Below are 27,967 nucleotides of genomic sequence, written 5' to 3'. Positions count from 1 at the left end.
GAGTCAACCTTGAGCCAGCTGCTGGGATTGAACTCCCAGCCTCATTGGTAAAGCTTTCAGACAGCTGCCTTACCACTCTGCGCCACAAGAGGCTCTTTCCTGGTCTATAGGAAAGTGCTGAAGACAATAATAGTTTGTTACCTTTGTTGGGACCAACCAAAACATCACAAGAATGAACAGCTTTTGACTATCCTTGAACTCTTCATCAGGCTGGATGTTAAGTACAAAGAGAAGGAAGGCAGAAAAACTAATTTTTACAGCATGATAGCGAAGTCCAAAGAAAATAGTTTCTTTATTTTGTTTAAATGAAGTTTACAGCATTTAGTAGGTATGCAATTTATTTCAAAATTGCTCCTATCCTTTTATTTCCTCTCAGAGCTCTCAGCATGCCTATACATCATTTGTGAAAAGATACTTCCATAGTTAAAAATTCAAGGAAGAGAGTCACTAGACTGGGAATAGAATATGCACAAGATAGGAATACAGGCACCTTTTTGACTGCAGAAGAGAAATTTCTTGTCTATCAAAAGGCATGTGCAGAATCATCTGTCTGTCTGTCCAGGAACTGAAGGTTGATGGGTCTATCTGCCACCAAGACTACACGGGCTAAGGGTTTAACGTCACCTCCTTGAGGATCAGGTCTTATTTCATATTTCCGGATGATCTGCAGAAGAAAGGTTGAGAGCCAGGCTCAGCTTTGTCAGCTCCAAGACAGAAGAATCCACTGCTGGTTTCTGAGGCATCAAAGTTTTCATATTGTCCCTAGCACAACATTGCAACATGAAAGGCTAGCACAATCCCTGAGTATTGAAGCAACAAGCAGGGATCAGGAACACATTTCCCACTATACTGAATAGACATCAAACAATATCTTATCCAGTCAGGGGGCTTATATTTTAAGCAAGAGCCTGAGGACATGAGGGAAGAAAAGCCAAGCCCTGACACAAGTTGGATGCAGGGGTCATAAACGGCCCTCGTAGCTCAACATGCCCCAGAGATAAGCTCCTGCTCCTGGTAAAATCTGTCACTGGGGCCGCAGCAGCTCCCTTCTAATCACAAAGATCAATGTTGACTCATTAATGGCAGCCCATGAAGGGACCGAAATATTTTTACCAGACAGAAAGGCAGGATAGGAAGTAAATAGAAATACTAACCACGAACGCAGCTTCCACACAATGACAATTTCCCTTTGCAAGGATTCTGCATATTTTCCTCAATCATCCCTTCATGCCATCATCCCTTTCCTACACGGCAGAAGGTTTCTTGCTGTCTTAAAAAACCCATAGTGGCTATAATGCTATAGCAACCTTTAAAAAAAATCAAAAAAGCAAGACTTCCAGGGAATTATAGTGGTGTGGTAGGAGCTTTTTACTTAGCTCCTATGACCTCTTCTGTTCTTGAGCCAAGAGGTTAGGCATAGATAAGCTTATCTAAGCCCATCTGCTTTATTATAAAGGTGGATGCCCTACAAAAAGTGCTGATCGGGGCAGGGTATCTACCTTTCGCTCCTAATTATTTAGCTGAAAAACATTATCAAAGAGCAAAAGAAGATGGCAGGTAAGAAATATGCCAGAACACCTGCCTCCCCTACTTTTTCTTTCTTATCTACCTTTGCGCTTCCTAAGGATAAAACTTGCTGTGCTCATAAATTTTCCCCTTTGAAAATTAAAATTCTTTTTCTTTTCAACTGGACTGTAATGATGTTCTGCAATCTATCCAAGTATTGCATTGCAAATGTGAAGATCTGTCCTAAAGAGAGCAAAGTTTTACCAAGTCTTTTAAGCTTTCCAACCCTTACAAGTACTGAAAATTAACTTTAAAATATATTACTAGAATTGTTTCTTTGGAATCTACACATATATCATCTTTGAATTATATTTTTAATATAAAAGACCCAACAAAAGAGGGATAACATAACCCAAACTCTTTATACAAGTTAGGAACCTAAAAGGTTGAGCAACAGCAGAATAAGTATAAAATATTAAAATGCAAATATTAATTACAATACATGTGCACATATAAAACTTAAAAACATCAATGTGTATCACTCTCTATTGCACAAATCCAAAATATTTTGACACATGGATAAATGACCAAATAACCAAATGCTTTTGAACCCCCCCCCCTTGGGGTCTTTGTCAGAGGTCTAATATTTAAATGCACTCATATGATGTAATGGGGACTATAAGGTGGTAAACAATATTATTGCAGAGGCTCCCACACTAATGAAATGCATCCAAATATATCTCCTGGAGCCTCCTGGTCAGGATATTTATTCTTCAACATGCCACCCTTGTAGAAGCCCTCTCTGTGCCTGGGTGTGTTCTCATGTGTCTCGTGGAATGCACCCCCTTCCATTCTGTGTGGAATGCAAACTTGCTTGGACAGCATTCTTCCAGAAAAGACCACAACAAAACAAGAGAAAACCCTGGAAAACGGACAAGAAGAGAGCAATGCTGCAAAAATGCTTCAACCACTCCCCCCCCCCAAAAAAATGCTGCTTCGGTTTCAGAGCAATAGAACAAAACATCCACAAAATATCGACATAGAGAATCCACATCCTTAGGCTGAGTCTCTAGGATGATTCTCTGTGCAATTTTTATCATTAAAGCTTTCACAGGCAAGCCGCATTGATGGTTCTCTGTACTGGAAAATTCTTAAAGCCTAGGGGCTCCTTTGGCAACTTGAGATGTGTTGTTTTTGTCCACATCATCCATCTCAGCTACTCACAGTTACTCACCCTGGCAAGAGCCAAATGCATCTCTAATTCAGCAATGCGACGTCCCACACAGCCCCGGACTCCATAGCCGAAGGGGACAGAGCTGAAGGGGTGATGTGCTGAAGTGTGCTCTTCTCGCAGCCAGCGCTGTGGCACAAATCTGTTAGGCTCTGGAAAGTTGGCCTCATCACGAGAAAGTGCAAAATGACAGAAAGAGAACAATGTCTAGAGACAGAACCAATAAGAATTTATTTATTTATTACATTATTAATACTAGAATGTAGAGCAAAGCAAATAATTAACCAGTTTACTATGACAGAGTTGGTTGAATCAAAGAATCATAGAGTGGAAGGTACCTCCTGGGTCATCTAGTCCAACCCCCTGCACTATGCAGTACACTCACAACCCTTATGCTGTTGAATCCTGCACACTACAGATCTTGTATATTCCAACAATTATTACACAGTAATAATGAGAGAATCAAGGAAGAAGAAAGGTAACACTTGACTATGTGAACAACAATGAAGTAGAAGAGAAGAGAGGGTTGATCCCAGAGAAGGGGGGGGGAATCGTAGAGCATCAAAACCCCTCTCCTCTTGACACCATAGAGCTTTCTCTCAAATTAGGTTCCACAGATTTTCCAAAACACATAACCAACAAAGTTAAAGGTGTATGTGTAGGCCAAGACACTAGAAAAGTCTGAATCTTTCACATTTGTGTATCAAACAGATAGAATTCAAAGTACATAATGGAGACCAGAATTATTCCATGAAGCAAGTAAAATCACACATGGTAAAAAAAAAGTGGAGCTGTCAGAGTTCTGGTGTTCCTTCATATACTTGAAGGCAGATTTCCATTTAAGCCTGCAGAACTAAGACTCAACTTACTAGCATTAAACAGAAATAGCCCAATGGTCTCTCTCAGATTAGTAGCACAGCTTAGACCCATTATGCATGGCAGCAGCCACGTCAGGCTGCTGCTGAGCATTGCACTGGAGCAACATGCCTCGGTGCTTCCCATGTACTCATGGGGGAGGGAATTCCCCAGCATATGTGGGTTGCCTTGGTGTAGTGTGGGCACGCGCGTGCGCAAAACACCAGGGCTGGAAAGCCCGGCACGTTGCCTGGAGGTGGCAGCAGTGGTGGAGAGAGCAGGGGGCATGGGGTACCCACCACACAATGGCTGGGAGTGACATGCCACTCTCCCACCAAGAGCTGTCAGCACTGCAGAGCTGACAGGGGTGTGCAGTGTCCCTGCAGGGACTCCATAGGTCGGGGGAAGGGCCAGGCCCAAAGGCCTGGCTCTGCCAATTATGCACCGTGCTGGCCCAACCCAGCCCCACTGGTGCCCTCAGGAATGTGGAATCTTCCGCATTCCCTTACCGTGGGCCTTCTGGGGCACTGTGCTGGGCCAGGGCTGGGATGGCAGCAGCGTCGTGCTCAGTTGGGACTGCCCTGCTGCCACCATTCCAGATTTCCTTCCCCGTGCATAATCAGTCTTAGTGGCTAATACTGATTACTTCAAAAATTTGGAAACTTCTGTTGCTCCACACCTTCTGGTAGGCAGAAACCAGGGATACCTGGAGCATAAAGCCATAACCTCAGTCCACCCCACTCATGGGAATTGGACATTTACAGCCATTAGAAGGTAATGTTGTCCTGTAAGAAAACCAGCTATATTATCTGGCTTATTTACATCAAACTGACCCTTTATGCATGGCGGCAGCTACTCCCCGCTGCTGCCGTGCCATTGCGGTGGGGAAGAATGCCCCACTGTTCCCCGTGAACGCATGGGGGTGGGGCAGGCAGGGCTGCCCTGGCATAGCGTGCGCACACGTGCTTTGCCCTGGGGCCAGCGGGGTAAGTGGCAGCGGCTGGGGGGGAGGTGGGGAGTGGCTAGGTGGTGTGGGAGAGCTGGGCCCCCTCCACATGCTTTGGTGGTGGCAGGGGGACATCCTTGCCAGCTGCATGGCTCCATGGAGCCCGCAGGAGCGTGCGGTGTCCCTACAGGGACACTGTAGGTCGGGGCTGAGCAGGCCGAAAGGCCTGCCGCTGGCAATTATGCACAGCGCCAGCCCCTGCAGGCACCCGCAGTATCAGGAAGCTGCAGAAATTCCCACGTTTCCATAACGTGGGCCTTCCATGTTCCTGAGCCGGGCCGGGCCCTGGATGGCAGCGACGTCGGGCATAATTGGGGATTTTCCACAAAGCCCTGTCACTGCCACTTCGGCCATTCTGGCCCGTGCATAATGGGTCACTAAGACACCATTTGGCTTTATTTCTTAACCATGTAAATGTTTCAGTGTTATCCAAATAGTCTTTGGATAACTTTGGATAGTCTTTGGATAAGGGGCATTTTGGGCTCCTAACTCTTTTGATACTTTGAAATTTTTGGCACAGAGAAAAATTCACCTTTACCTACTGCCAGATTATTTATAAACTTGTCAGTAAGAGTTCAGCTGGCTGCTTAGATTTCCTAAATGGCAACAAAATCTCAAGGTTGTTGAGGGATGGTTGAACTAAATTATTATGCTGGCTTACTCCTTTGGGGAAATGGTAACCTTCTATGATGACATCCTTCACTGCCACCCGGCCATTGGCAGGCACCACAGGGTACAGCCTAAAATTAAGCAGAAACTTTGAGTTAGTAGTTTTCTCTTTCTTAAAGCAAACAACTTATCATCACACATGTTTGCACCTTTATCCCATCACAGAAGTTGAGCATTTTAAAGAACTGAAAAACATTTATCTGCCCAACTCAAAATATGTTGCATCATCAAAGTATTCCCACACACAGAAGTAGGAGGAAAACTGAGGGCCTTTTCGCACGGGGATCTTTGTTGCAAATTGTTTGCGGAATGAAAAATCGCCATTTAAAATAGTGGAATTCGTCGTTATGCATACCTGCCTTTGTAGTGGAATCAGTTGCGTTTTTTAGCGTTTCCCACAGGCTTCCGGTCTCGGCAGAAATCGCTAGAAAGGAAGCGCTATTGCCAAGCTCGTCCCGCCCCTGGCCGTCAAGCAGCCAATGGGCAGCCGTTAGCATGCTCCCAAACAGCCCCTTTCCCTTTAAGAAAGGTTTTTTAAAAAAAAAAACAGACCCATAGCAACGAATCTAGGTAGATTCATTGCTACGGAGAGACCCATCCAGCTGCCTAATGTGAGCTGTCGTTTGATTGTATGATCGTTGGCACGCTGCCTCGAGTGATAAACCCCCCCCCCTCTCACGGGCCCGATTTTCGGCTGAATTTATGTGTAAAAAATAAAGGGACTTTATTTCAGCAAACGGGCTTTTATGTGGTTTGTGCTTAGTGACTAAAGGTGAAGGACTGAAGCCAGGGAAGCCTCTAAACAGAAAGAGGCTCGCTGGTGCGTTTATCCCCGCTCGCTCGGAGAAAAAAAAATGGCGATCGCTTCGCCGGAAGTTTGGAGGACAGGCTCAGGAGGAGGGACTTCGAAGAACCAGCAACAATGGTAACGCACAGGTCTTTAGCGCTACTGTTGCAGATTGGTTGCAGGAGTGTATCGCTATCCGGAGGGTGAATCCACTTTTCTGGATTCCCCTGAAAGCGCTACAACAAAGCGCTTTTTGCGGGTCGGTTTCAGGATTGTTGCAGATTGTCTACGACGTCGTGGGTTATGGCAAATTAGTAGCGTTTCCAATTAGCAACCATTGTGCTATTTTGAAGCCGTGCGAAATGGCCCTGAGTCTGCTTGACAACCTTTCCATGTTTACATTGTACAGCATTCAAAGAGCTCTACACTCCGCCACTTCCAACTGTCTGGTGATCCCTGACCCCAAAGAAGCACTTCAAGTCTCAATGAGGACCAGAGCTTTCTCTGTCGTGGCCCCCATCTGGTGGAACGAGCTCCTTGAAGAGATCAGGGCCCTAATTGAACTCCCACAATTCTGTAGGGCCTGCAAAAGGGAGCTTTTCTGCTAGACATTGAACTGAGGCTGACGGGCTCAACAATATCCATTGGTTCTCCAGACACCCTTCCCCATGATCTGAACCCAATCCAACCTCCTATGGGATTATGGTTAGAAGTCATTGTTGTTATGTGAAATGTTATCTTTAGTTATGAATCCCACTTAGTTATGAAAGATACTGTTATCTTTAGTTATGAATCCCACTGTTATGACTGCTGTTATGAATTACAATGTCTTATCCCTTCATTTTATATAAACTGCTCTGAGCCTTAATGATAGGGTGGTATAGAAAGATAAGAAATAAAATTAATGAATAAATAAATAATAATAATGATTATTGTTATTATTATTTCAATTTAATTCCCCTCCACTCCCAAATGGCTCGTGGCAGGTTACAATGTCTTAAAACCCCATTAAAACTCCCATTAAAAGACTTAAAAATATCACAGCCTGGCGGCACAATAATAAGATCCCCTTCCTACCCCCCTTCCTAAAACAATAATAATAATAAAAAATACCCTAAACACTACCCATACTGTAGGGTGGCCAACCTCCCAATAGCTGCTGGAGATCTCCTGCTATTATTATGGATTTCCAGACAACAGAGATAAGCTCACCTGGAGAAAATGGCCACTTTGGAAGGCGGACTTGATGCCATTGCACCACAGTCCCTCTCTCCTCAAACTCTGCCCTACCTAGGCCCCACTCCCCCAAATCTCCAGGTAGCTGTTTTCCCTCAGCTATTTCTTCTGTCTGCTCCCCTGAAACTGCCATTTCCCTTCAGTTCTTTTAAAAGAAGTACTTAACATCCAGTGTTTACTGCTTTTAGTCTGTCCTCATGCAGACTACGACCATTTCTGCACAAGTTATATTGTTTGGAATTGCATTTTTAAAGGGCCAACTTTTCCATCCATTTCTGCATTAAAATCCATCTTTCCAGGAGCAGTCTGACTTACGGCGTGTTTTGGAAATTCCTGCTTGCAGCAAATTCAACTGTCAAGGCAGAATCTAATTCAGGGCTGCCCAATGGGGAAATGTGTGTAGTTGTTTCCCCCCCCCCCTGTGCCTGCCATATTGAGACATTGGTGCATGCCCCCTTCCTTGTCATGATCTTCCTCCCCTTCTCTTTCTCCATTCTGAAAAATCACATTACAGTGTTGTTTCTAGGTATAAAAAAGCAGTCTTGCACAGCAGCATAGTAAAACAATAACCTATTTTTTTGGGGGGGGGGTTAGAACATTTAGTACACTTGGGAGGGAATGGAGGAGGTGATCGAGAGTATGTAGTGATGGACTTAAGAGGAGCAATGAAAAGAGCAAGCAGGCACCATTTTGCAAAAAAAAAAAAATTGAAAAGGGGAAGGAAGTAAAGCATGATGGGAGGCTGCCTCCATGGGACTCAGATATGGAAAGCCCAAATGTGGAATGCTTAGAATCGACTCACAGCATCCAGAGGAAATACAAAGCAAGGCTAAAACAAAGTATGTCTCCTAATGCAGAAATGGTCCAGGGAAAGACTCCATAACATCACCCCTTCCTAGGTTTTACAGGTGTAAGGAAACTACCTCAATGTTTCTTTGATAATAGCCTTCAGCAAGGGCATCATGGCCAGATCTTCAGTAGTAGGGATCTGCTCTTTGGGTACCACACCCACAACTTCTTGGAATAAGGCACTCTGAATCTCAGTATCCTTAGCAAGATGGTAGAGAGTCCAGGCTAATGTGTTGGATGTCTATGAAGAGCAGAAAATTAATTAAGTAGGAATAAAAAGCAAAGTAATGAGGGACCCTATCTAAGAAAGCACACAGCAGGGATGAAGCCTTGGTCACCAAGGTAATATCAGGGGGTTCCTTTTGCTCTCTTGCTTCCACTTACGCTGCCCCTTAAACAAACCTGCATATTGTCCCTCTCACTTCCCCGGATTTCCAACATTTGTCCGATAGGCTTTTATTCATTTTTGATAATTTGTGCGGAGTCATGTACCAACAGTAATGCATTTTATAATAGTTTTCCTTAATATAATAACTGTTCGTAAATTTCAGATCTTTACTCCACATTTTTTGCCAGGTTTCCAATGGAATGTTATGACCAAGATTCCTTGCCCAAACAATCATAAAATCTTTGACCACCTCATCTTCCGTGTACAGTAATAAACATAATTCATACATCTTCTTGATTAAATGATTATCATCTTAAATAAATATAACTCTAATTGTGATTTTTCTACTTCAAATTCCCATAGCTTCCTATCCCTTTCATATCTGTCCTTAATCTGTCTATATAGCCACCAGTCTACATATTTATATTCTTGCGCTAATTTCTCGTGAGATTTAATTCTAAACTGCATTATTCCTTCTTGAGTAAAAGTCTCAATTATATCCTTATAATTTAACCATTTAGTTTCTGATGTTGCTTGCCCTCTGAACAGAGCTTCCTGTGGTGACAACCATAAAGGAATTTTAGAATATAATTTTCTTTTATACTTATTCCAAACCTTAAATAAAGCAAATCTTATAACATGATGTAAAAATTGTTTATTTGCTTTCTCTTTTTCGTACCATAAATATGCATGCCAACCAAACCTCAACCCTGCACCTTCTTATGTTAATAATCTCTGTTCTCTTAAAACTATCCATTCCTTTATCCAAACCAGACTACATGCATCAAAATACATCCTTAAATTTGGTAATGCCTGTCCTCCCCTCTTTTTAGCATCACAAAGAATTTTCATTTTTATTCAAGTTTTTCTCCCTCTTGAAACAAAACTTGCCAAATCCCTCTGCCAAATTCTGAATGGCTTATCTGATTTAATAATTGGAATATTCTGAAACAAATACAAAATTTTTGGCAAGATATTCATCTTTATGGCGGATATTCTGCCCATAAAAGATAGAGAGTCTCCCATTTTTTAAAATCTTTTTTGACCTCTGTCCATAGTTTCTCATAATTATCCTGGAATAGACTCAAGTTTGCGCTAGCAATATTGATACCTAAATATTTATAAGTTTTAACTATTTGACATCCTGTTTTCCCTTCTAAACCTTTCTGACTCTCCTTATTTTTCATATTTTTCACAATTATTTTTGATTTGGTTTTATTTATTTTTAAACCAGTTACCTCTTCAAAATCTTTAAGCTTGCCTAATACCACATCTATACAATCTAAAGGATCCTCCAAAATCAATATTAAATCATCTGCATAGGCCCTCAATTTAAAGGTCTGTTGTTTAATTTTCAGACCTGTAATATTTTTGTCTTCTCTTATGTCTTGACTAGGGGCAAAGCCCGTTGTCTCCAAGAATACAACGGGCGCTAGAGCGTGGCAGTGGGAAGAGGAAGGTGAGGAGTTGTCCAGTCTGTAAGGGCATGGGATTGTCATGTGTGTTGTGTGGGAGGTTGTGGTGGCATGGTGGCAAATGAGGCCATGGGTGTGGAGATATGGGTGTCAAGAATCTGTGGTGTGGAATGTTCGTTGAGTGTGGGAGAGGACTGACCGTTGGGAATTGTGGCATAGTGGTTACAGATAAGCTTTCTAGAGCCATGTCTTCAGATATGTGAAGGGAAAATCAGACTGGAGACTCTTCTTAGGGGAAGATTACATGGCAACCAATTCCCCCCAGTTCTGCATCATTTCCCTTCTTGTATGAATTAGGCCACATTCACCGAAATGCCCCTCTGCCCTAATACACATGGGGTAGTCACAGTACACAGGTGTCCACCCTGTTCCTTCTGTCTCCCATATTTTCACTGTTGGTAAAATGTTATGTGCCCACATGCTTCTTTCATGGTTGCTCCTTAGAAGAACTGATTTTTGTACCCTATTGCTTACTACCCAAAGGAGTCTCAAAGCGGCTTACAAACACCTTTTCCATTTGTCTCTCCACAATAGTCAACCTGTGAGGTATGTGGGGATGTGAGAGGTCTGAAGGAACTGGGAATGGGCTGCAGTGACCCAGCAGGCCTCAGGTGTCACAAAGCATTTTCCAATCGTCTTCCCCTTCTCTCCCCATAGCAGACTCCCCATGAGGGAGGTGGGGTAGCGAGCCTCACAGGGAAGCACAGCAGTCTTGACCTTAGTAAGGTTTTTAATGCTGTTTTTTTACTGTTACTATTTCAGTTACGATGTCTCTCCAGACATTTATTTGTTCTCTATTTAGTTTCAGGCTGTAAATATTTATTTAGATCTTCCTGCACTTTCCAGACTCACAGGACTGATGCTGGTCTGCCTGTCTGCGCCCCAGAATACAAACAGTTGCTGATAAGGGCTGGCCATAACCCATAGGCCAGGAGGGACACTCCTGCACCACTCCCTACCAACTGCAGGCAAAAATGGCTCATTTGAAGGCTGGACTCTGAGGCATTGTACGATTTTGAAGTCCCACCTCCAAACCTCCAGGAATATTTCCAACCCAGGGGTAGCCAACCTACAGGTGTGGCCTGGAGAGCTCCTGGAATTACAGCTCACCTGCAGAGTATAAAGATCAGCTCCCCAAGCAGAAAAGGGCTACTTTGGACAGGGTTGTGGTAGAGAAGAAACATTTAAGGCTTCCCACACAGGTTGTTGTTGAATTGAAAGACTTGAGGCCTACTGCACAGGGTTGTTGTGCAGATGAAACAGGAGACAAAAGAGCCAGCTTCCTCTGCAGAATAACGCTGTGCAGTGGCCTCAAATCTGCAGAGAGTTGCAAAGAAGAAAGACACATGGCTTGGCTGTGTCTAACCCCTGGCCAGAGCAGTATTTTAAGTGAGAAGGGGCTTTTCTGTGGCCTCCCTGTCAGGCAACTTTGTCAGAAGGGGAAAGTTCCCCACCCTCAAAAGGAAGGCCCTCAGTCTTCCCTGCATTGCTCTTAGAAACGCCTCCCTCCCCTCAGTCAGGGCCTGTCAGAGGCTCCTTCGCAGCAAGCCTGAAGGGAGGGAGGAGGAGGGGGAGCACTCTGCAGCCTCCTGCCAGCTCTGTCAGGGCTCTGAGGCCATTTACAGTTGGACATGGCAGTTAGGACAGCCTTGGGGTGAAAAGGGTGAAAAGGGCTGGTGCAGCCTCTGTTCTCATCCCCCTTGGCAGCCCTGCTGACCTCCTCTCCCTGCGGTGGTCAGGAGCAGACTGGCAGCCAGACTAGGCTGGGTGAATGGAATTTTGGTCTGTCCTGGTGAGGGGGCAATAGGAAGGCACTTTGCGTGCCTCCCCATTGGCTGCTTGGCCCTGGATGGGCCAAGTCGCTTCGCGGCTCCTGATTGGGCCCTCTGAGTTTTTATCCTCGACAGGGCCCGCCCTAACTCCTCCCCAGGTAGCCTTACTCTTTTATTTAATAGGACCCTGTCCTATTTAAAGATTAAAGACTTCTAGAGCCATGATAAAAAGTAAGGGTGAGAGTGGGCAACCTTGTTCCCTTCTGAATATTAAATATTAAATTTCTCTGTAAGCTCACCATTTGCTATTACTTTTGCCCACTGTTCTTTATAAATCTCCCTTATCCAATTTATAAATGTTCCACCACATTCCATCCTTTCAAGTAAGCTAAATAAAAAACTCCAATCAACAGAATCAAAAGCTTTTTCCATATCGATAAAGAATAAAGCCAGTTGTTTATCCGGTCTCAGTTGGTAATATTCGATAACGTTTAGTATTATCCTTATATTATTTCTAACTTGTCTACCGGGCAGAAAACCCGCCTGGTCTTCATGTATTATCTTAACCAGTATCCCTTTCAGCCGATTAGCCAGTATATTAGTAAAGATTTTATAATCTATATTTACTAAAGAAATAGGCCTAAAATTTTGCACCTCATTTGTCTCCAGTTTAGGTATAACCGTAATATGTGCCTCTTTCCAGGAGTCTGGGATGCCATCAATTATAATCTTGTTCATTGTCTCCTTTAAAGCTATTAATATTTCTTCTTTAAAAACCTTATAATATGCACTTGATAACCCATCAGGTCCCGGAGCTTTACCATCTTTTAGATTGTTAATTGTGTTTATAATTTCCTCTGAACTTATAGGCTGATTTAATATTTCTAACTGTTCTGAGTCCAATTTCAAAATATTCTGTTTTTCTATTTCTCTATTTTCTCCCTAGAGATGTCCTGCTTCTCATATGATTTTAAATAAAATTCAAAAAACCTTGTTTAATTTTTTCTTCCTCCAGTAATATATTCCCATCTTTCTTTAGGGCTGTAATCAATTTATTTTGTTGTTTCTTCTTTCATTTAATTTAGTTGCTGTACTAATCATCTCCAGTATGGAAGAGAAACAAGTTCTTCCTTCCTTAGTTTAGTATGATCCAATGATTTTCTCATGGTTAGATTTCAGAAAGTGGTACCACCTTGGAGAGGGAGCTGTACCCAATGGAAACTGGTTAAAAGCCTTGACTCCCTGCTGGGCAGTTCAAGATCAACAGATCAGTGAGATCTAGTAGGGTTGAGAGCGTGTGAATCTCTTGATCTACTGGAGAAGGCCTATGGGGGCATTTAGTGCAGGAATTACAGGTTACCATAGGTATATGCTGACCTGAACAGATTCCAATGCTGATTTCCAATGGAATCAGAAGGCCATGACAGCAAATGAATAAAATGACAATGTAAAACAATATTCTATAGTTTAGCATGTGCTGTTTATTATGGTGATATGAACTTTGTAGCAGACCTACTGGAAGGATTGTGAAAAGGTGCAAATAAGAAAACCTCAACAATCATTCAAAATGCCCTTCAATAAGAAAGACTGACAAAAGAAAAAGCCAGAAAAGCAACCTCCAATGAAATTCTGCTAAATAATGGATAGGCCTTTTCTAGTTGCTGTTCATTTGTGCAGTGCCACCTATGCAGATTGTCCCAGAAACCTCTGAAGACCAGTGATTTGAAGCCAACTACATTGTGTGTAGTTAGGGTTTCCACTTGCTAATCCTTGCCTTTGCAATGCTGCTGTAAATGGATTCCTGCTAATAGGCAGCTAAAGCAGGTCCCTGGAATAAACCTTTGAAATCTGGTTTCCAGCCACAGTGCTACAAAAGAAAACAAAGAAAGAACGTACTGTGTCTACACCAGCCATGAGTAACTCGGCCACACTTCCAGCCACTTCCTTGATGGTTACTTTCCCACTTGACAGCAGGTAGGTTAGATATTCACCTTTAGGCTTTTTGCCTTCTTCTAGCTGAGCTGTGATTTCCTCCATTCGTTTGTCAATTAATTTTTGCCCTAGGAACCAAAGGATCACACTAGAGGCATTAAATATCAGTGCTAACAAATTCAGTGGATATAGTTTATGCAGACAGAATTTCCTTAATATTTTCACTTCTCAGATGGGCTAGTCTTCGCAATTTTCACTCTATATCCTCCAGCAGATGTATTGTTTTTACAATGTCAACAGCCACATGTACTTAGGGATGCCAAGGAACCAATCCTAGAGAAAAGCAGGGGAAACTTGGAGAAGAACAACAGACGCTAACTTATACTGCATCTGGAAAGCAGAGCAAGAGAATTTGGAAGACAATAACAGTGAATGTGCATGGGTAGAAGAGTTGTTTTTTTATGCCTCATTTTCCACTACCCTAACAAGTCTCAAAGCAGCTTATAATTGCCTTCCTTTCCTCTCCCACAACAGAGGTAGGTGAGGATGAGAGAGCTCTGAAAGAACTGTGACTGACACAAAGTCACCCAACTGGCTTTATGTGAAGTGGGGAATCAAATCCAGTTTTCCAGATTACAGTCGGTTGCTCATAACCACTATACTACACAGCCTCCTAGTTCTTTCCTGGCATATTACATGCTATGGAAGCCAAGGAAACTGACAGCTCAAAACGTGTCCTTTCCCATCATCTGGATTCCAAAAATGCAGTGGTTCATGGGGCAGAGGCTTCTTCTCTCTCAACAATTACCCTAGAGTCATGCCTATATAGTGGAAGGCATTGGAGGAAAGGAAGAAAATATGGCACTCTTTGTCCATAATAAGGGGGGAAACTATAGATGCTGGAGGGTGTTCTTTGTGGGCAGGTGGAGTAAAAGCTCAATACTTTCATCTAAGTATTTACTGAAATATATATATGTGTATTACTCTGTTGTTCATACAATGCCTGAAGAAGCATATTATCCAGGACAGAAACCACACAACACAACAATGCCTTCACATCCCCCAAATCTGAGGAATCTATATTAAGAACAATGCACATACTTAAAAAACAGAAGGGAAATCCACTTTCAGGAAATGACACATTTTCATACGGTGCTATGAGAGATTGACAGTGAAGGAGGACTCTATGTACTGTGTAAGGGAAAGCATTCCCTAGAATGGGTACCACTTGAAAGAACCCTTGCAATCCTAAAGAGGCAGGACGTTGAGCAAAGTCTTCCTACAGATCGAACCCATCAATGGGCTTGGGGCTTCTCTTACCAAAAGCAAAGATGGTGTCCCAGCTCTCCAGATAGCGGTTCCAGAAAGGCAGCATTTCACGGGTCCACTTGGGCAGAGTATTGACAAAGACAAAATTCTTAAACATGAGGCCAATGGATTTTATAAAATCCTGGGTTTCTGCAGGTATCTGCTTTTGCAGGCAGCCAATGCGAGTCTCAAAGAGAATGTACGAAATGCCTGCCAGGGAGAGAAAATGAGAGGAAGGAACAGATAGCCACTATTTATTTGTATATGTGTGTATATATATTGTATTGTATTGTATTCTGCTCAGGGTGGTTTACATTGTAACTTTTGTAAAGCAATACAGTTCAATAAATATATTGACTAAAATATAAACATATTTAATAGTAAAACTTAAGAGCCTCTCGTGGCACAGGGTGGTAAGGCAGCAGACATGCTGTCTGAAGCTGTCTGCCCATGAGGCTGGGAGTTCAATCCCAGCAACCGGCTCAAGGTTGACTCAGCCTTCCATCCTTCCGAGGTTGGTAAATTGAGTACCCAGCTTGCTGGGGGGTAAACGGTAATGACCGGGGAAGGCACTGGCAAACCACCCCGTATTGAGTCTGCCATGAAAACGCTAGAGGGCGTCACCCCAAGGGTCAGACATGACCCGGTGCTTGCACAGGGGATACCTTTACATTTACTTTAAAAGTAAAACTTGTACTGAACAGTGTAATTCAACTATCAGTACTCAACAATCAACAACTTAGGTTTTCTGCACTGTGTTTCTGTTTTTCTGTTGGTGCAGTTGATGTGTTTGTTGGGTGGGGGGGCTTCTGGTTAATGGTTGGTGGCTTGTTTACTTGTCTTGACTGAAAGCCTGGTGGAAGAGCTCCTTTTTGTAGGCCCTGTGGAATTGTTGTAGCTGTGGCAGGACCCTGATGTCATCTGGGAGCTTGATCTACTTGGCGGGAGCAAAGACTAAGAAAGCCTTAGCTCTAGTTGATGACAAATGAGCTTCCCTGGGGCCAGGGATCACCAGTTAGTTGGTGTTGGTGGAGCATAATGCTCTTTGGGGGGCATAGGTGGAGAGGCAGCTTCTCAGATACTCAGGGCTCAGACTGCATATGGCCTTGAAGGTAATTCCCAGAACCTTAAGACTGATCAGTGTAGTCAACTGGTAGCCATCTTTTATATATAAAAGGGGGGGGGGGGAAAGACTTGTGATTTCCTGGTGTATGAATCATGATAGGTCCAGAATCTGGCAGTCATTCAGCCAGCTGCCACCAGCTATAAGGGTCATTTAGAGCAGTGCTACCACCACATCAGTGCTTTCCCACAACCTGCCACATCCAACTCACTTCCCATCTGAAAATACCTTCCAGGGCAAATCGGTACAGCTGGTTGGCAACATCCTGGACTACCACCCCACAAGAGCTCTTTTCCCTCTCATTCTTCAGGTGCACCATCAGGTCAGAGACCACTTCATTGATGGCATCTGCATACAACACAGCCTCTGAAGGTTTCAGCATCCTCTTGTTCAGAACCTGCCGTAAGTGATGCCAGCGTTCCCCTTCCCTGTGAAGAGAGATCATCTTACTTAGGTGCCATGTCAGGCAAAACCAGACCAAAGAGGAAAGCTTGTCTTTGTCCACTTAGGTGAGGGGGGCTGGGCTAAGGTATGATGTGTGCCCCCCCTTAAGCCACTGTTTTAAGGTCCTCCTAGTCCAAAACCATAAACATCCAAGGAACAGAAAGATAGACATTGAATCTTCTTAGCTAAGACCAACAAAATTTCTGCCATAATTCAGACAGAAATGCCAAAGCAGGAAAGGGTGTTGAGTGAACCACCTCCTTGTGGAACTGTTAATCCATGTTATTTATTATCAGGTATGCTAGGGATCTTTTTTATCAACATTTTGGTTGAATTACACTACTTTACAGTTTCACTTAAAAGTAGATAGAACTGCTTAAAATATTCTTCTCTCTCCTTCACCACTTGGGGTTCCCAATTCAGTAATCAACCCAGAAATTTTTGGAAGCTGTGAATCTGAAAGACTAACCCCAAAGACAGGAATTCCTACTACAAATCTTTCTTCAGAACCACTGCTGACATCAATAGGGACAGAAGACTAAATCCACTGGATTTTAGAGAGGCCCAGTCTGGTTGCTCCAGGACTCACTCTGTCAGAGGCCCATATGCTAGACTCCTCAAGTTCCGGTGCTCCTTCCACTCAGCCATGTCACATCTCATAGGGTACTTCCCCTCTTGTCGCATCATCTTCTCCATGATTTCAGGAGAAGCAATGTTGACTGATTTCTGTCTACCTACAGTAAATTTCCACATGGGTCCATACAGTTTCTTATATATCACCTGGAATGAACCACAAAAATGAGGCATGTGATTAGAAATTATTCCCATCTTCTCTCCCCAACTTACCACCATTGCCTATGGACCCAGTGCAGCACTGGGCCCTCCAAAACTTCTCCTCCTTCCCCATCACCATTGCAATCTCCAGGGCCAACACAGTTTCCAGCAAACGCCCCCCCCCCATTGCTGACAATGCCAACAAGCCCAGCTGTTGCCCAACACTCCTTTATATTAGTAAATGTCAGAAATGAAAAAAAAATATATAAACTTGTTCAACACTGAGTGATGGGAAAAAATGTCTTCAGTTTTATGTTGAGGAGGGGTTCTAAGTTATAACAAAATTACTATATTTCATTTTAGAAACATTTCCTTGTGATTCTCCTCAGCCATCTAGGACGGAACAACTGCAGGCCTTGGAATCCTCCCAAATATTAGTTTTTCAATTGCAGCAGTATCAGGTATGCTAGGGATCTTTTTATCAACATTTTGGATGAATTACACCACTTTACAGTTTCATTTAAAAGTAACACAATCTCCCTCCTGATGCCACTTTGAAACCCTCATTTCTCTGAGCAATGAGAACTTCTAGTGTTTTCAGGTTTGAATGTTAAGAAAGTTATATACTCATATCAAGATGTCTATTATACTCTATGGTTTTAGGAAAGTTCCAATGTAAACCACCCTCAGCTTCAAGGGAGGGTAATATAAACAAAGAAACAAACAAACACATTAATTAATTAATTAATGGAACACAAACTCTGAGTAAAAGCCAGACAAAGTGCCCTCGAGAGCTGATTCATTGTGATGCATGTGGTCCAACAAAGGCAGAGATCCCTAGTGGGAACAAATATATTCTAACCTCTATTGACAATTTCTCAAAAGTATAGTTACCTCCTTAATCAAGGAGAAAAGTCAAGTTCTGGAGAAGCTCCAGGAATATGTTGCATTGATAAGCCACAGGTTTCAGAGAAAGCCACTGGCCATTCACATGGACAATGGAAGAGAACACGTGAATCACAACATGAAGGACTACTTGATTAAAGAATGAACAGAACATCAGCTCACTGTTCCATATACTCCAGAACAGATTGCCATAGCAGAAAGAAAGAATCACTACCTGACCGAGATGTGCAGATGCATGCTCCTAGAAGTATAGCTACCTGAAAAATACGGGAGAGAAGCAATAAACCTACCTACAGAATAAGCTACCCTCCAAAGGTGCCAGAAAGATGCATTATGAACTATAGCATGGACACAAATCAAACATGAACCAGCTGAAGATGTTTGGGTCAAAAGCCTATGCCTACATTCTCAAGGAGAAACAATGCAAAATGGACATGAGAACTGAGCAAGGTATTTTTGTAGGAAATGCCTTAGGATACCTCAAGGATTCAGAATCCTTAATCCAAGAACTGAAACTATAAAGATCTGTAATATAGGCAGTCTACATTTATGAGAAGGAAAAAGGTACAAATACAGAAAAAGGAAATATTAAAGAATCCCCACTGATGAAAGAAAACAAGAGTATAGCACCCAGAAGCAGTGCAACAGTGCAATTTTGCAAATGAAGCACCAGCAGAATCCCGAGAAGCAGGATGCAAAAGCTGAGGTCAAATAGATCAACTACACAAACACGGGAGTACCACCAAGAAGACTCTCCTATTGAACTAAATCAGAGACGGTGACAGAACCTTCCATTGTTGGGAGGATTAAAAAGGGCTGCTCCTCGCCAGATGCAGAGCTCAGACAACTGAGAGCACTTGGAGAGAGCTACTGGGGAGAGTTGCTGCTGACCAGGTGAGGCTATTGTGCTGCCTGGGTGAGGTGATTGCTGGGCAATTGTTGGGAGGATTAAAAAGGGCTGCTCCTCGCTCTTGGCCTGTGGCTCTTAGACTGGGGTTCTTGGCCAAGCAATTAGAATCAGTAGATTATATCAATAGATTATATTTCCCTAGTACTTCCACTGCCTAGACATTACAATGGACCTCCAGGACACTCATCCCATCATCTGCAGTGAGTGTGACATGATTGCCTTCCTCCCAGAAGACAAGATGGACTACAGCTGCCCCAAGTGTAAGCTCGTAAGACTTTTGGAGGAAAAGATTAGGGGATTAGAAAACAGAATTATTACTCGGACCCAAAGTAAGAAAAAGGAGGAGTTCATAGACCAGAGCCCTGCAACTCAGAATAAAGAGAATACAACCAGTCCTGAAGAGGATAAGGAGATTGACCACAATAGGGAGCCTCTGCTGACAGTTCGGAAAAAGACTCAACGGTGAAGAGCGAGACAGTTCTCGGGGCCTTTGGAGCTCCAGAATAGATTTCAGGCCCTTGCAGAGGAGGTGCAAGGGTCAACAAGGGAAGAGGTCCCAAAACAAAGTCTAAGACAAAGGGAAGAGGCCACGGGAACAGAAGGAAATGGAGGTGAGAAGGGAAAAAAAAGGAGAGTACTGGTAATTGGAGACTCCCTGCTAAGAGGAATGGATCGCCATGTGGCTGGGCCCGACCCCCTAACCCGAGAGGTGTGTTGCTTGCCAGGGGCGAAAATTAAAGATTATTATTATTATTATTATTATTATTAGATTTATTAGATATTTCAGAATGGCTGCCGAAACTCCTCAAATCTACGGATCGCTACCCATTTGTGATGGTTCATGTGGGAACAAATGACATGTCCCTGAATACCATCGCTCCTATTAAAAAAGACTATCAAGATCTGGGGAGGAAGCTCAAGCAAATGGAGGCACAAGTGGTATTCTCTTCAATCTTGCCTGTCAAGGGAAGAGGAATGCGTCGGGAGAGGAAGATAATGGAGGTGAATCACTGGCTGCGTAGTTGGTGCCGGCAGGAGAGATTTGGTTTCTGGGACCATGGGATAGGCTTTCTTGAGGAAGGCCTACTAGCACCTGATGGACTGCACTTATCAAAACTGGGGAAGAATGTGTTTGGCAGGAACCTGGGGAGATTCATCAGGAGAGCTTTAAACTAAAGCCACAAGGGGAAGGAGACGTTCAACATAGGGAGTGTATGGAAGGAAAACGATCGGAGGCAGCCCAACCGGCAAGGCCAGCTCATAGGGAACAAAAAGTAAAAGGATTCAGATGTCTTTATACTAATGCCCGAAGCATGGGCAATAAAAAGGAAGAGCTGGAACTTCTCATGCTGATAGAAAGGTATGATTTAGTAGGCATCACAGAAACTTGGTGGAATGATTCTCATGACTGGAATGTAATGGTGGATGGATATGAACTGTTCAGAAAAAACAGAATAGATCGAAGAGGTGGAGGAGTGGCACTGTATGTGAGGAAAGGGCTTACCTATCAGGAAATTCTAGTGAAGGAGAACATATGTACAGTGGAAAGCATCTGGGTGAAAATAAGCAAGGGGAAAACAAATAGTCTGGTGGTTGGTGTCTGCTACCGACCGCCTGGCCAACGAGAGGATGTGGATGCTGCACTTTGTGAGCAGCTTGAGAAAATATCCAAGCGGCAGGACCTTGTCATCATGGGTGACTTCAATTTCCCAGATGTGTGCTGGGAAACAAACTCTGCAAAGTGTCCTCAGTCATGCAAGTTTCTGACCTGCCTGGCTGACAATTTCATTTATCAAATGGTAGATGAACCCACAAGAGGTTCAGCCATACTGGACTTAATACTGACCAACAGGTAAGAGTTGGTGGATGAGGTGAAGAGGTGGGGACCTTAGGGGGAAGTGACCATGTCCTCATAGAATTCCTTTTGAGATGGGGAGCCAAGGAAGCTTGTAGCCAGACGCGGATGCTGGATTTTCGTAGGGCAAACTTTAATAAACTCAGAGACATGATGAGTGTCATACCATGGACGAGAATGCTGGAAGGGAAGGGAGCATGTGAAGGGTGGGCGCTACTCAAACAAGAGCTATTGCATGCTCAATCAATGACTATCCCAGAAAGACGAAAACACTGCAGGAGCTCTAAGAAGCCTATTTGGATGAACAGAGAACTTCAAGAGGAACTAAGAAAGAAAAGGAAAATATTCAGGAAATGGAGGGAAGGACAGAGCTCTAAAGAAGAGTACCTACAGGTTACTAGGCACTGTAGATCAATCATCAGAAAGGCCAAAGCTGAGAGTGCGCTAAGATTGGCCAGGGAAGCCCATTGTAACAAGAAAAGATTTTTCAGTTATGTGAGGAGCAAACGTAAAGTAAAGGAGGCAAACAGCCCACTGTTGGGTGCGGATGGACAAACTCTAACGGAAGATGCAGAGAAAGCAGAAAGGCTTAGTGCCTATTTTACATCTGTTTTTTCCCCACAGGTCAAAGTGTTTAGGCACATCTAGAGATGGCCATAGCCAAAGGTTAGTGTCTGGGTGGCAGGTTAACATGGATAGAGAGGTTGTCGAGAGGCATTTAGCTGCACTGGATGAGTTCAAATCCCCTGGTCCGGATGAAATGCACCCGAGAGTACTCAAAGAACTTTCCAGAGAACTTTCATAGCCATTGTCCATCATCTTCAGAACCTCTTTAAGGACTGGAGATGTCCCGGAGGACTGGAAGACAGCAAACGTTATTCTGATCTTCAAAAAAGGGAGGAAGGATGACCCGGGAAACTACAGACCAGTGAGTCTGACCTCTGTTGTGGGGAAGATAATGGAGCAGATATTAAAGGGAGCAATCTGCAAACATCTGGAGGACAATTTGGTGATCCAAGGTAGTCAGCATGGATTTGTCTCCAACAGGTCCTGCCAGACCAACCTGGTTTCCTTTTTTGACCAAGTAACAGGTTTGCTGGATCGGGGAAATTCGGTTGATGTCATTTACTTGGATTTTAGTAAAGCTTTTGACAAGGTTCCCCATGATGTTCTGATGGATAAGTTGAAGGACTGCAATCTGGATTTTCAGATAGTTAAGTGGATAGGGAATTGGTTAGAGAACCACACTCAAAGAGTTGTTGTCAATGGTGTTTCATCAGACTGGAGAGAGGTGAGTAGCGGGGTACCTCAGGGCTCGGTGCTTGGCCCGGTACTTTTTAACATATTTATTAATGATCTAGATAAGGGGGTGGAGGGACTACTCATCAAGTTTGCAGATGACACCAAATTGGGAGGACTGGCAAATACTCCGGAAGATAGAGACAGAGTTCAACGAGATCTGAACACAATGGGAAAATGGGCAAATGAGAACAAGATGCAATTTAATAAAGATAAATGTAAAGTTCTGCATCTGGGTCAGAAAAATGAAAAACATGCCTACTGGATGGGGGATACGCTTCTAGGTAACACTGTGTGTGAACGAGACCTTGGGGTACTTGTGGATTGTAAACTAAACATGAGCAGGCAGTGTGATGCAGCGGTAAAAAAGGCGAATGCCATTTTGGCTGTATCAACAGGGGCATCACATCAAAATCACAAGATGTCATAGTCCCCTTGTATACGGCACTGGTCAGACCACACCTGGAGTACTGTGTGCAGTTCTGGAGGCCTCACTTCAAAAAGGACGTAGATAAAATTGAAAGGGTACAGAGGAGAGCGACGAAGATGATCTGGGGCCAAGGGACCAAGCCCTATGAAGATAGGTTGAGGGACTTGGGAATGTTCAGCCTGGAGAAAAGGAGGTTGAGAGGGGACATGATAGCCCTCTTTAAGTATTTGAAAGGTTGGCACTTGGAGGAGGGCAGGATGCTGTTTCTGTTGGCTGCAGAGGAGAGGACACGCAGTAATGGGTTTAAACTTCAAGTACAACGATATAGGCTAGATATCAGGAAAAAGTTTTTCACAGTCAGAGTAGTTCAGCAGTGGAATAGGCTGCCTAAGGAGGTGGTGAGCTCCCCCTCACTGGCAGTCTTCAAGCAAAGGTTGGATACACGCTTTTCTTGGATGCTTTAGGGTGCTTTGGGCTGATCCTGCATTGAGCAGGGGGTTGGACTAGATGGCCTGTATGGCCCCTTCCAACTCTATGATTCTACAAAGAAAGACACACAGAGGATATCCAATAACGAAGCAGAAAAATGGAAGAGAGCTACAAATGAGAAAATTGAAGCTTTAAATAAGGGACAAACATGGACATTAACAGACCTGCTCCAGGGAAGAGAGCAGCAGAATGCAGATGGGTTTTTAAAGAAGAAACCCAGAAGACTTTCCACACTAGATGTTGAGAAGGAATGTCAGAATATGCATGACCTGTGGTGTGCACGAGTCAACAGAATAAGATCATCCTGCAAGCGCACTGGAGGAAATATGTATTTAGCATAGTTAGATTAGGACCTTCCTGCTATTTTTCAAATACTCTCATCCAGTGCCCTGATTGGTCCATTGGAAACTTCCTACTTTTTTGAGCACACTTCTATCCTATTTGCCTTCACAAGAGACTGAATGAACAACAGCTAGTCAGGACTCTCTTTCTTTACACAGTTATTTCTCCTCTTAATAAAACTGTTTTATTCTTTTAAGCAGTACCCCTTTTGGTATATTTTAACTCTGCCAGCCATAATGAGGTGAAGTTAATGAAACCTCCTAAGCTTTAGCCAGGATGTTGTTTAAACAGCTTTGTAAATGGTTGTTGAACATTCCTTTCTTGAATACATGCACTCTACAGCAATTTCTCCACACTGGAATAATTCTCAGACTCTAAGTAGGTAGAATACCTACCCCTGGTGACTGCTGAGGTATCACCCAGACAGGAGGATTTCTTTTGCCTCATTAACAATGTCGACATTAACTGTTTATGATGCATGTCATGACTGCAATTTCACAGTAGAAAGTGTCCCCTTTCCAGACTTTACTAGTAATTCTGGTCTATAGCATACATTTAGTTGTATAGGTAATGTTGATGTTGAAGTATCTATTTGGAAGTATACTTTAGGCCTCCTTTTCAAAGGAGAAATGCAGAAATATTGAGTTTCCATCTTTTCCAATAAATTAGGATCCAGGGATTTGCATTGAAAACTGTGTTGCTGGGAAGCCCAAATACTGCACGTTATGCAAATGTGGACAAAGTTACCTAATTCTCCAAACTAATAATGATAGCAAAAGATATACTTGGTCCAAGAAGTACTGTGCAAGAGAGGGAGGACACAACTTGTGATGCAGGATTAAATTTCTCAGGAACCTTTCATCAGAAGCAGAATTGCACAGTGCTGATTGGCTGCATCAGGCATGGGACCACTTTCCCCTCCTCCTTAGAGAGAACTCATTTCAAAAACTAAAAACAAGAGGGGGCGGGGAGAGCTTTTAAAAAGAGGCTCTAAGAAACCCTGTAATCAGATAACCCTGCAGGTGTTCTGAAAATAAGACAGAAAACAATGTCTACTTAACTTGCCAGAAGCACAGGGAGAAGGACAACAATGCGCTTTCATGCTGGGGGCAGGTACGTGTATTGGTTTGTACCACAGCAACATACATGCTCTTATTTCAGCGTATACCCATGTATAGCCAAAGGCATACAAAAGTTATAACCCTCTAGGCTCACTGAGGACATAGGCAGAAATGAACCTCTGAGTACACTTTAATGTCTTCCCCCCCCCCCCAGTTTTTATTTCTGTAGACATGAGGGCTAGAAACTTGCTTTCTGCAATTAAATACATAGAGCACAGATATTCACTGGCTTGTAAGGAATAACAAAGCTGTATTCAAGATATAAGCTTTCGTGTGCAAGGACACTTCTTCAGATATAATGAAACGATTTCCTCAACTTGTTGGTTTGGGGAGGGGGGACCACTGCACTCACACTCAGTTCCCACATATGTTGTTTATTCCTTTATCATCTGTATTTATTTATTTATTTATTTATTTATTTATTATATTTATATATGTCAATTTAAATGTCTTCCCAAATGTGCTGTTCTAATTTTAGCTGTATTTATTGCCAAGTACTTATATTCTTCTTAACCCTATGTATATGTAACATTTGAGGAAAGCTATTTGAAATGTAGCTGAAGGAGTGTAGAACTGCACATACTAGTCTCTTAGTTCCTGTTTGCAGCCAGAGTTGAGCTTGTTGACCTTGGGGCTCCCACTCAACTCAGAACCTCTGTATTTCTATGCTGATTGACAGTCAGTTATATGATTCTGATATGATTTTATTCCAGCTATAATGGCCCAATTAATTGTTTATCTGAACTCTAGCTAAACCTTCCTGGCAATCAACTCACCCACTCCCACCTATTTGTATGGTTGAGGGAAGCCTGCTTCATTGTATCTGAAAAAGTGGGCTTGCATATTTGAATAGAATGTTGTTGGTCTTAAAGGTGTCACTGGACTCAAAATGTGTTTTGCTGCTTCAGACCAACATGGCTTCCCACCCTGTTGTAAAGATGTAATCAGATTTGTACTGGAGTATAAACCCCCAGCCTTGCAGATGTATTGATTCAACCAACTCTGTCATAGTAAACTGGTTAATTATTTGCTTTGCTCTACATTCTCACTGGTTCTGTCTCTAGACATTGTTCTCCTTCTGGCATTTTTCACTTTATTATCAGGCCAACTTTCCAGAATCCAACAGATTTGTGTTCTCAAGATTGGAAGCGACCACTTTTAACCACTACACAAACCTGGCTCTGGGGGGATCCTGCACCACTAAGGCATTCCAGCCAATTCACAACTGTCTGCTTCTCTGTCTCCAGTTAGGAACTCTGGTTTTCTTCCCACTACTGCAACTGATCTCCAGGCAACAGAAATCAGTTCACTTGGAGAAAATGGAAAAGCCATGGGGAGCAGAAAGCAGGGTTTAGAAACTTTAGATGGTTCAGAGCTATCAAAACCAAGGTTTGGTGTAGTGCAGGGGTAGTCAAACTGCGGCCCTCCAGATGTCCATGGACTACAATTCCCAGGAGCCCTTGCCAGCATTCGCCAGCGAATGCTGGTAAGGGCTCCTGGGAATTGTAGTCCATGGACATCTGGAGGGCCGCAGTTTGACTACCCCTGGTGTAGTGGTTAGGAGTGCAGACTTTTAATCTGGCGAGCCGGGTTTGAATCTGCGCTCCCCCACATGCAGCCAGCTGGATGACCTTGGGCTCGCCAAGGTGCTGATAAAGCTGTTCTGACTGAATGGTGATATCAGGGCTCTCTCAGCCTCACCCACCTCATAGGGGGTCTGTTGTGGGGGGAGGAAAGGGAAGGCGACTGTAAGCTGCTTTGAGCCTCTTTGGGTAGAGAAAAGCGGCATATAAGCACCAACTCTTCTTCACTCTGCCGTTCCCCATGAAAAAATATTTAAATTTCAAGGGGCTCCCGAACTGGTTCAGTTTGTGAACCAGCATATCAGTTCATGTTTCAGTCACGAACCACAAACTCAACCACAATAATGTGGCTCATGCCCATCCCTAATCTTGCCCTTCATCCAAGGGACTCTACAAACACACATGATTCTCATTCCCCTTTTAAACTTGTTAACAATCCTACATGGGAGGCCAAGCTGCAAGGTAATGACGTCCAAGGTGATCTAGCAGGACAGAGCATTGAATCAGATTCTCTCCACAAGTAGTTTGACACTCTAAGTACTACACAACTAAGACTCATCTGTTATTTTTCAAGAGCAGAACTGCCAGGAGATTGGCTGGTGACATCAGCTCCCACTACAGTGCCTTCAGGCCAAACTGTACTTTTCATAGGAAGTAATAAAATTCCGTGGAAACACTGTTTATCTGCACATGGTTCACAATTGGATTACTGGCAGCTATTCCCCTAATCATTTCCCCTTTTATGAAGTATCTCTAACAAGTATCTTTTTATGAAGTATCTCTAACAAGCCCTTTAGATAAAAATCTTTGCTGTTCATTATTTATGCATACTGGCTTATTCTAGCATCCAACCTATCCTTTTGAAAAAAGGGAACCATATTTGTTTCTGTATTGATACACATTTGGCTGTGAGTCTAGAGTCCCAACTTGCACGCCCCTCCTTTATGGATTGCTTCAGTAGGTTTCTCAATCTGTAGACACCCCAGACATTCACCTCACAGGTGAACTTGTGTGTTGCTCCCAACTCAACAAGAAACCCACAGGCAACCTCAACTTTGCAGCACACAGATAAAGGAAGGTGCAGGAATAAAAACCCAATCTCCCCTCAACCCCCCAAAAGCATATCCTGTAGCCATCAATGAGTAATGCATGTTGATGGCCCTTCCAACTTTTTCTCTGCCTGTAGGAAGCACGAAGCTTAAGTGGGCTGATTTCACTTCACCACAGTCGAAAATGGGGTGGGGGAGTTAGGATAGATTCTAAAGGGAAAGCCTTCCCTCCTGTAAAATGCATCAGGGGCTCCCACCTGCCTGCACAGCTTCTGGCCAATCGAACCTCCAGTAACTTGTGAGCAGGCTGTGCTGTTAATCAAAGAGGCTTACACGTGTTCTTTCCCCGAGGCCCAAATACCTGTAACTCATGCATATGCAGAATATAACCCTTGAGCAGGAACCAGTACACGAAGCTCCAGAACCCAACACCAGGCAGCTCTTGGGCAGTCTTGAGACTTGGTGCTCCAGCCACTGTTGAGTCGACAGTGGCCTTCCTCCTTTGGAAATAGATCGCTGTCCATTTAGGTTGCGGAGATCTCCATCTGGCCCACACAAGGACCCCCCGGCTCAAAAAACTCATCACGATAACGAAGCAAGTGATTTCTCTCTCTGTGTGTTCCGGGAA

At 43.4% G+C, this 27,967-nt stretch overlaps 1 protein-coding gene across 1 annotated transcript; it reads right to left on the bottom strand.

The window, feature by feature from the left end:
• Nucleotides 1–273: 273 nt before the first annotated feature.
• Nucleotides 274–27,967, bottom strand: CYP27A1 (cytochrome P450 family 27 subfamily A member 1). The gene is made up of 9 exons (XM_077320709.1): nucleotides 27,701–27,967; nucleotides 17,171–17,361; nucleotides 16,366–16,565; nucleotides 15,027–15,224; nucleotides 13,671–13,834; nucleotides 8,214–8,380; nucleotides 5,260–5,338; nucleotides 2,741–2,944; nucleotides 274–664 (listed from the first exon to the last, which is right to left on the bottom strand). The coding sequence occupies exons 1-9, from the start codon at nucleotides 27,920–27,922 to the stop codon at nucleotides 524–526; spliced, it is 1,566 nt and encodes a 521-aa protein (XP_077176824.1). The 5' UTR covers nucleotides 27,923–27,967; the 3' UTR covers nucleotides 274–523.

This window comes from Paroedura picta, chromosome 2 (assembly GCF_049243985.1).
Source record: "Paroedura picta isolate Pp20150507F chromosome 2, Ppicta_v3.0, whole genome shotgun sequence".
In the NCBI taxonomy this organism is placed as follows: Eukaryota; Metazoa; Chordata; class Lepidosauria; order Squamata; family Gekkonidae; genus Paroedura; species Paroedura picta.
The sequence above is the reverse complement of the archived record's forward strand: the minus strand, read 5'-3'. Positions and strand labels throughout refer to the sequence as shown.

Coding starts and splice junctions, on each gene's coding strand:
- CYP27A1 (XM_077320709.1), bottom strand. CDS start 27,922: ATGAGTTTTTTGAGCCGGGGGGTCCTTGTGTGGGCCAGATGGAGATCT. Junction 16,566..17,170: donor GCATATGGGCCTCTGACAGA/GTGAGTCCTGGA, acceptor CTCTCTTCACAG/GGAAGGGGAACGCTGGCATC. Junction 15,225..16,365: donor GTACCGATTTGCCCTGGAAG/GTATTTTCAGAT, acceptor TCTCCCTGGCAG/GCATTTCGTACATTCTCTTT.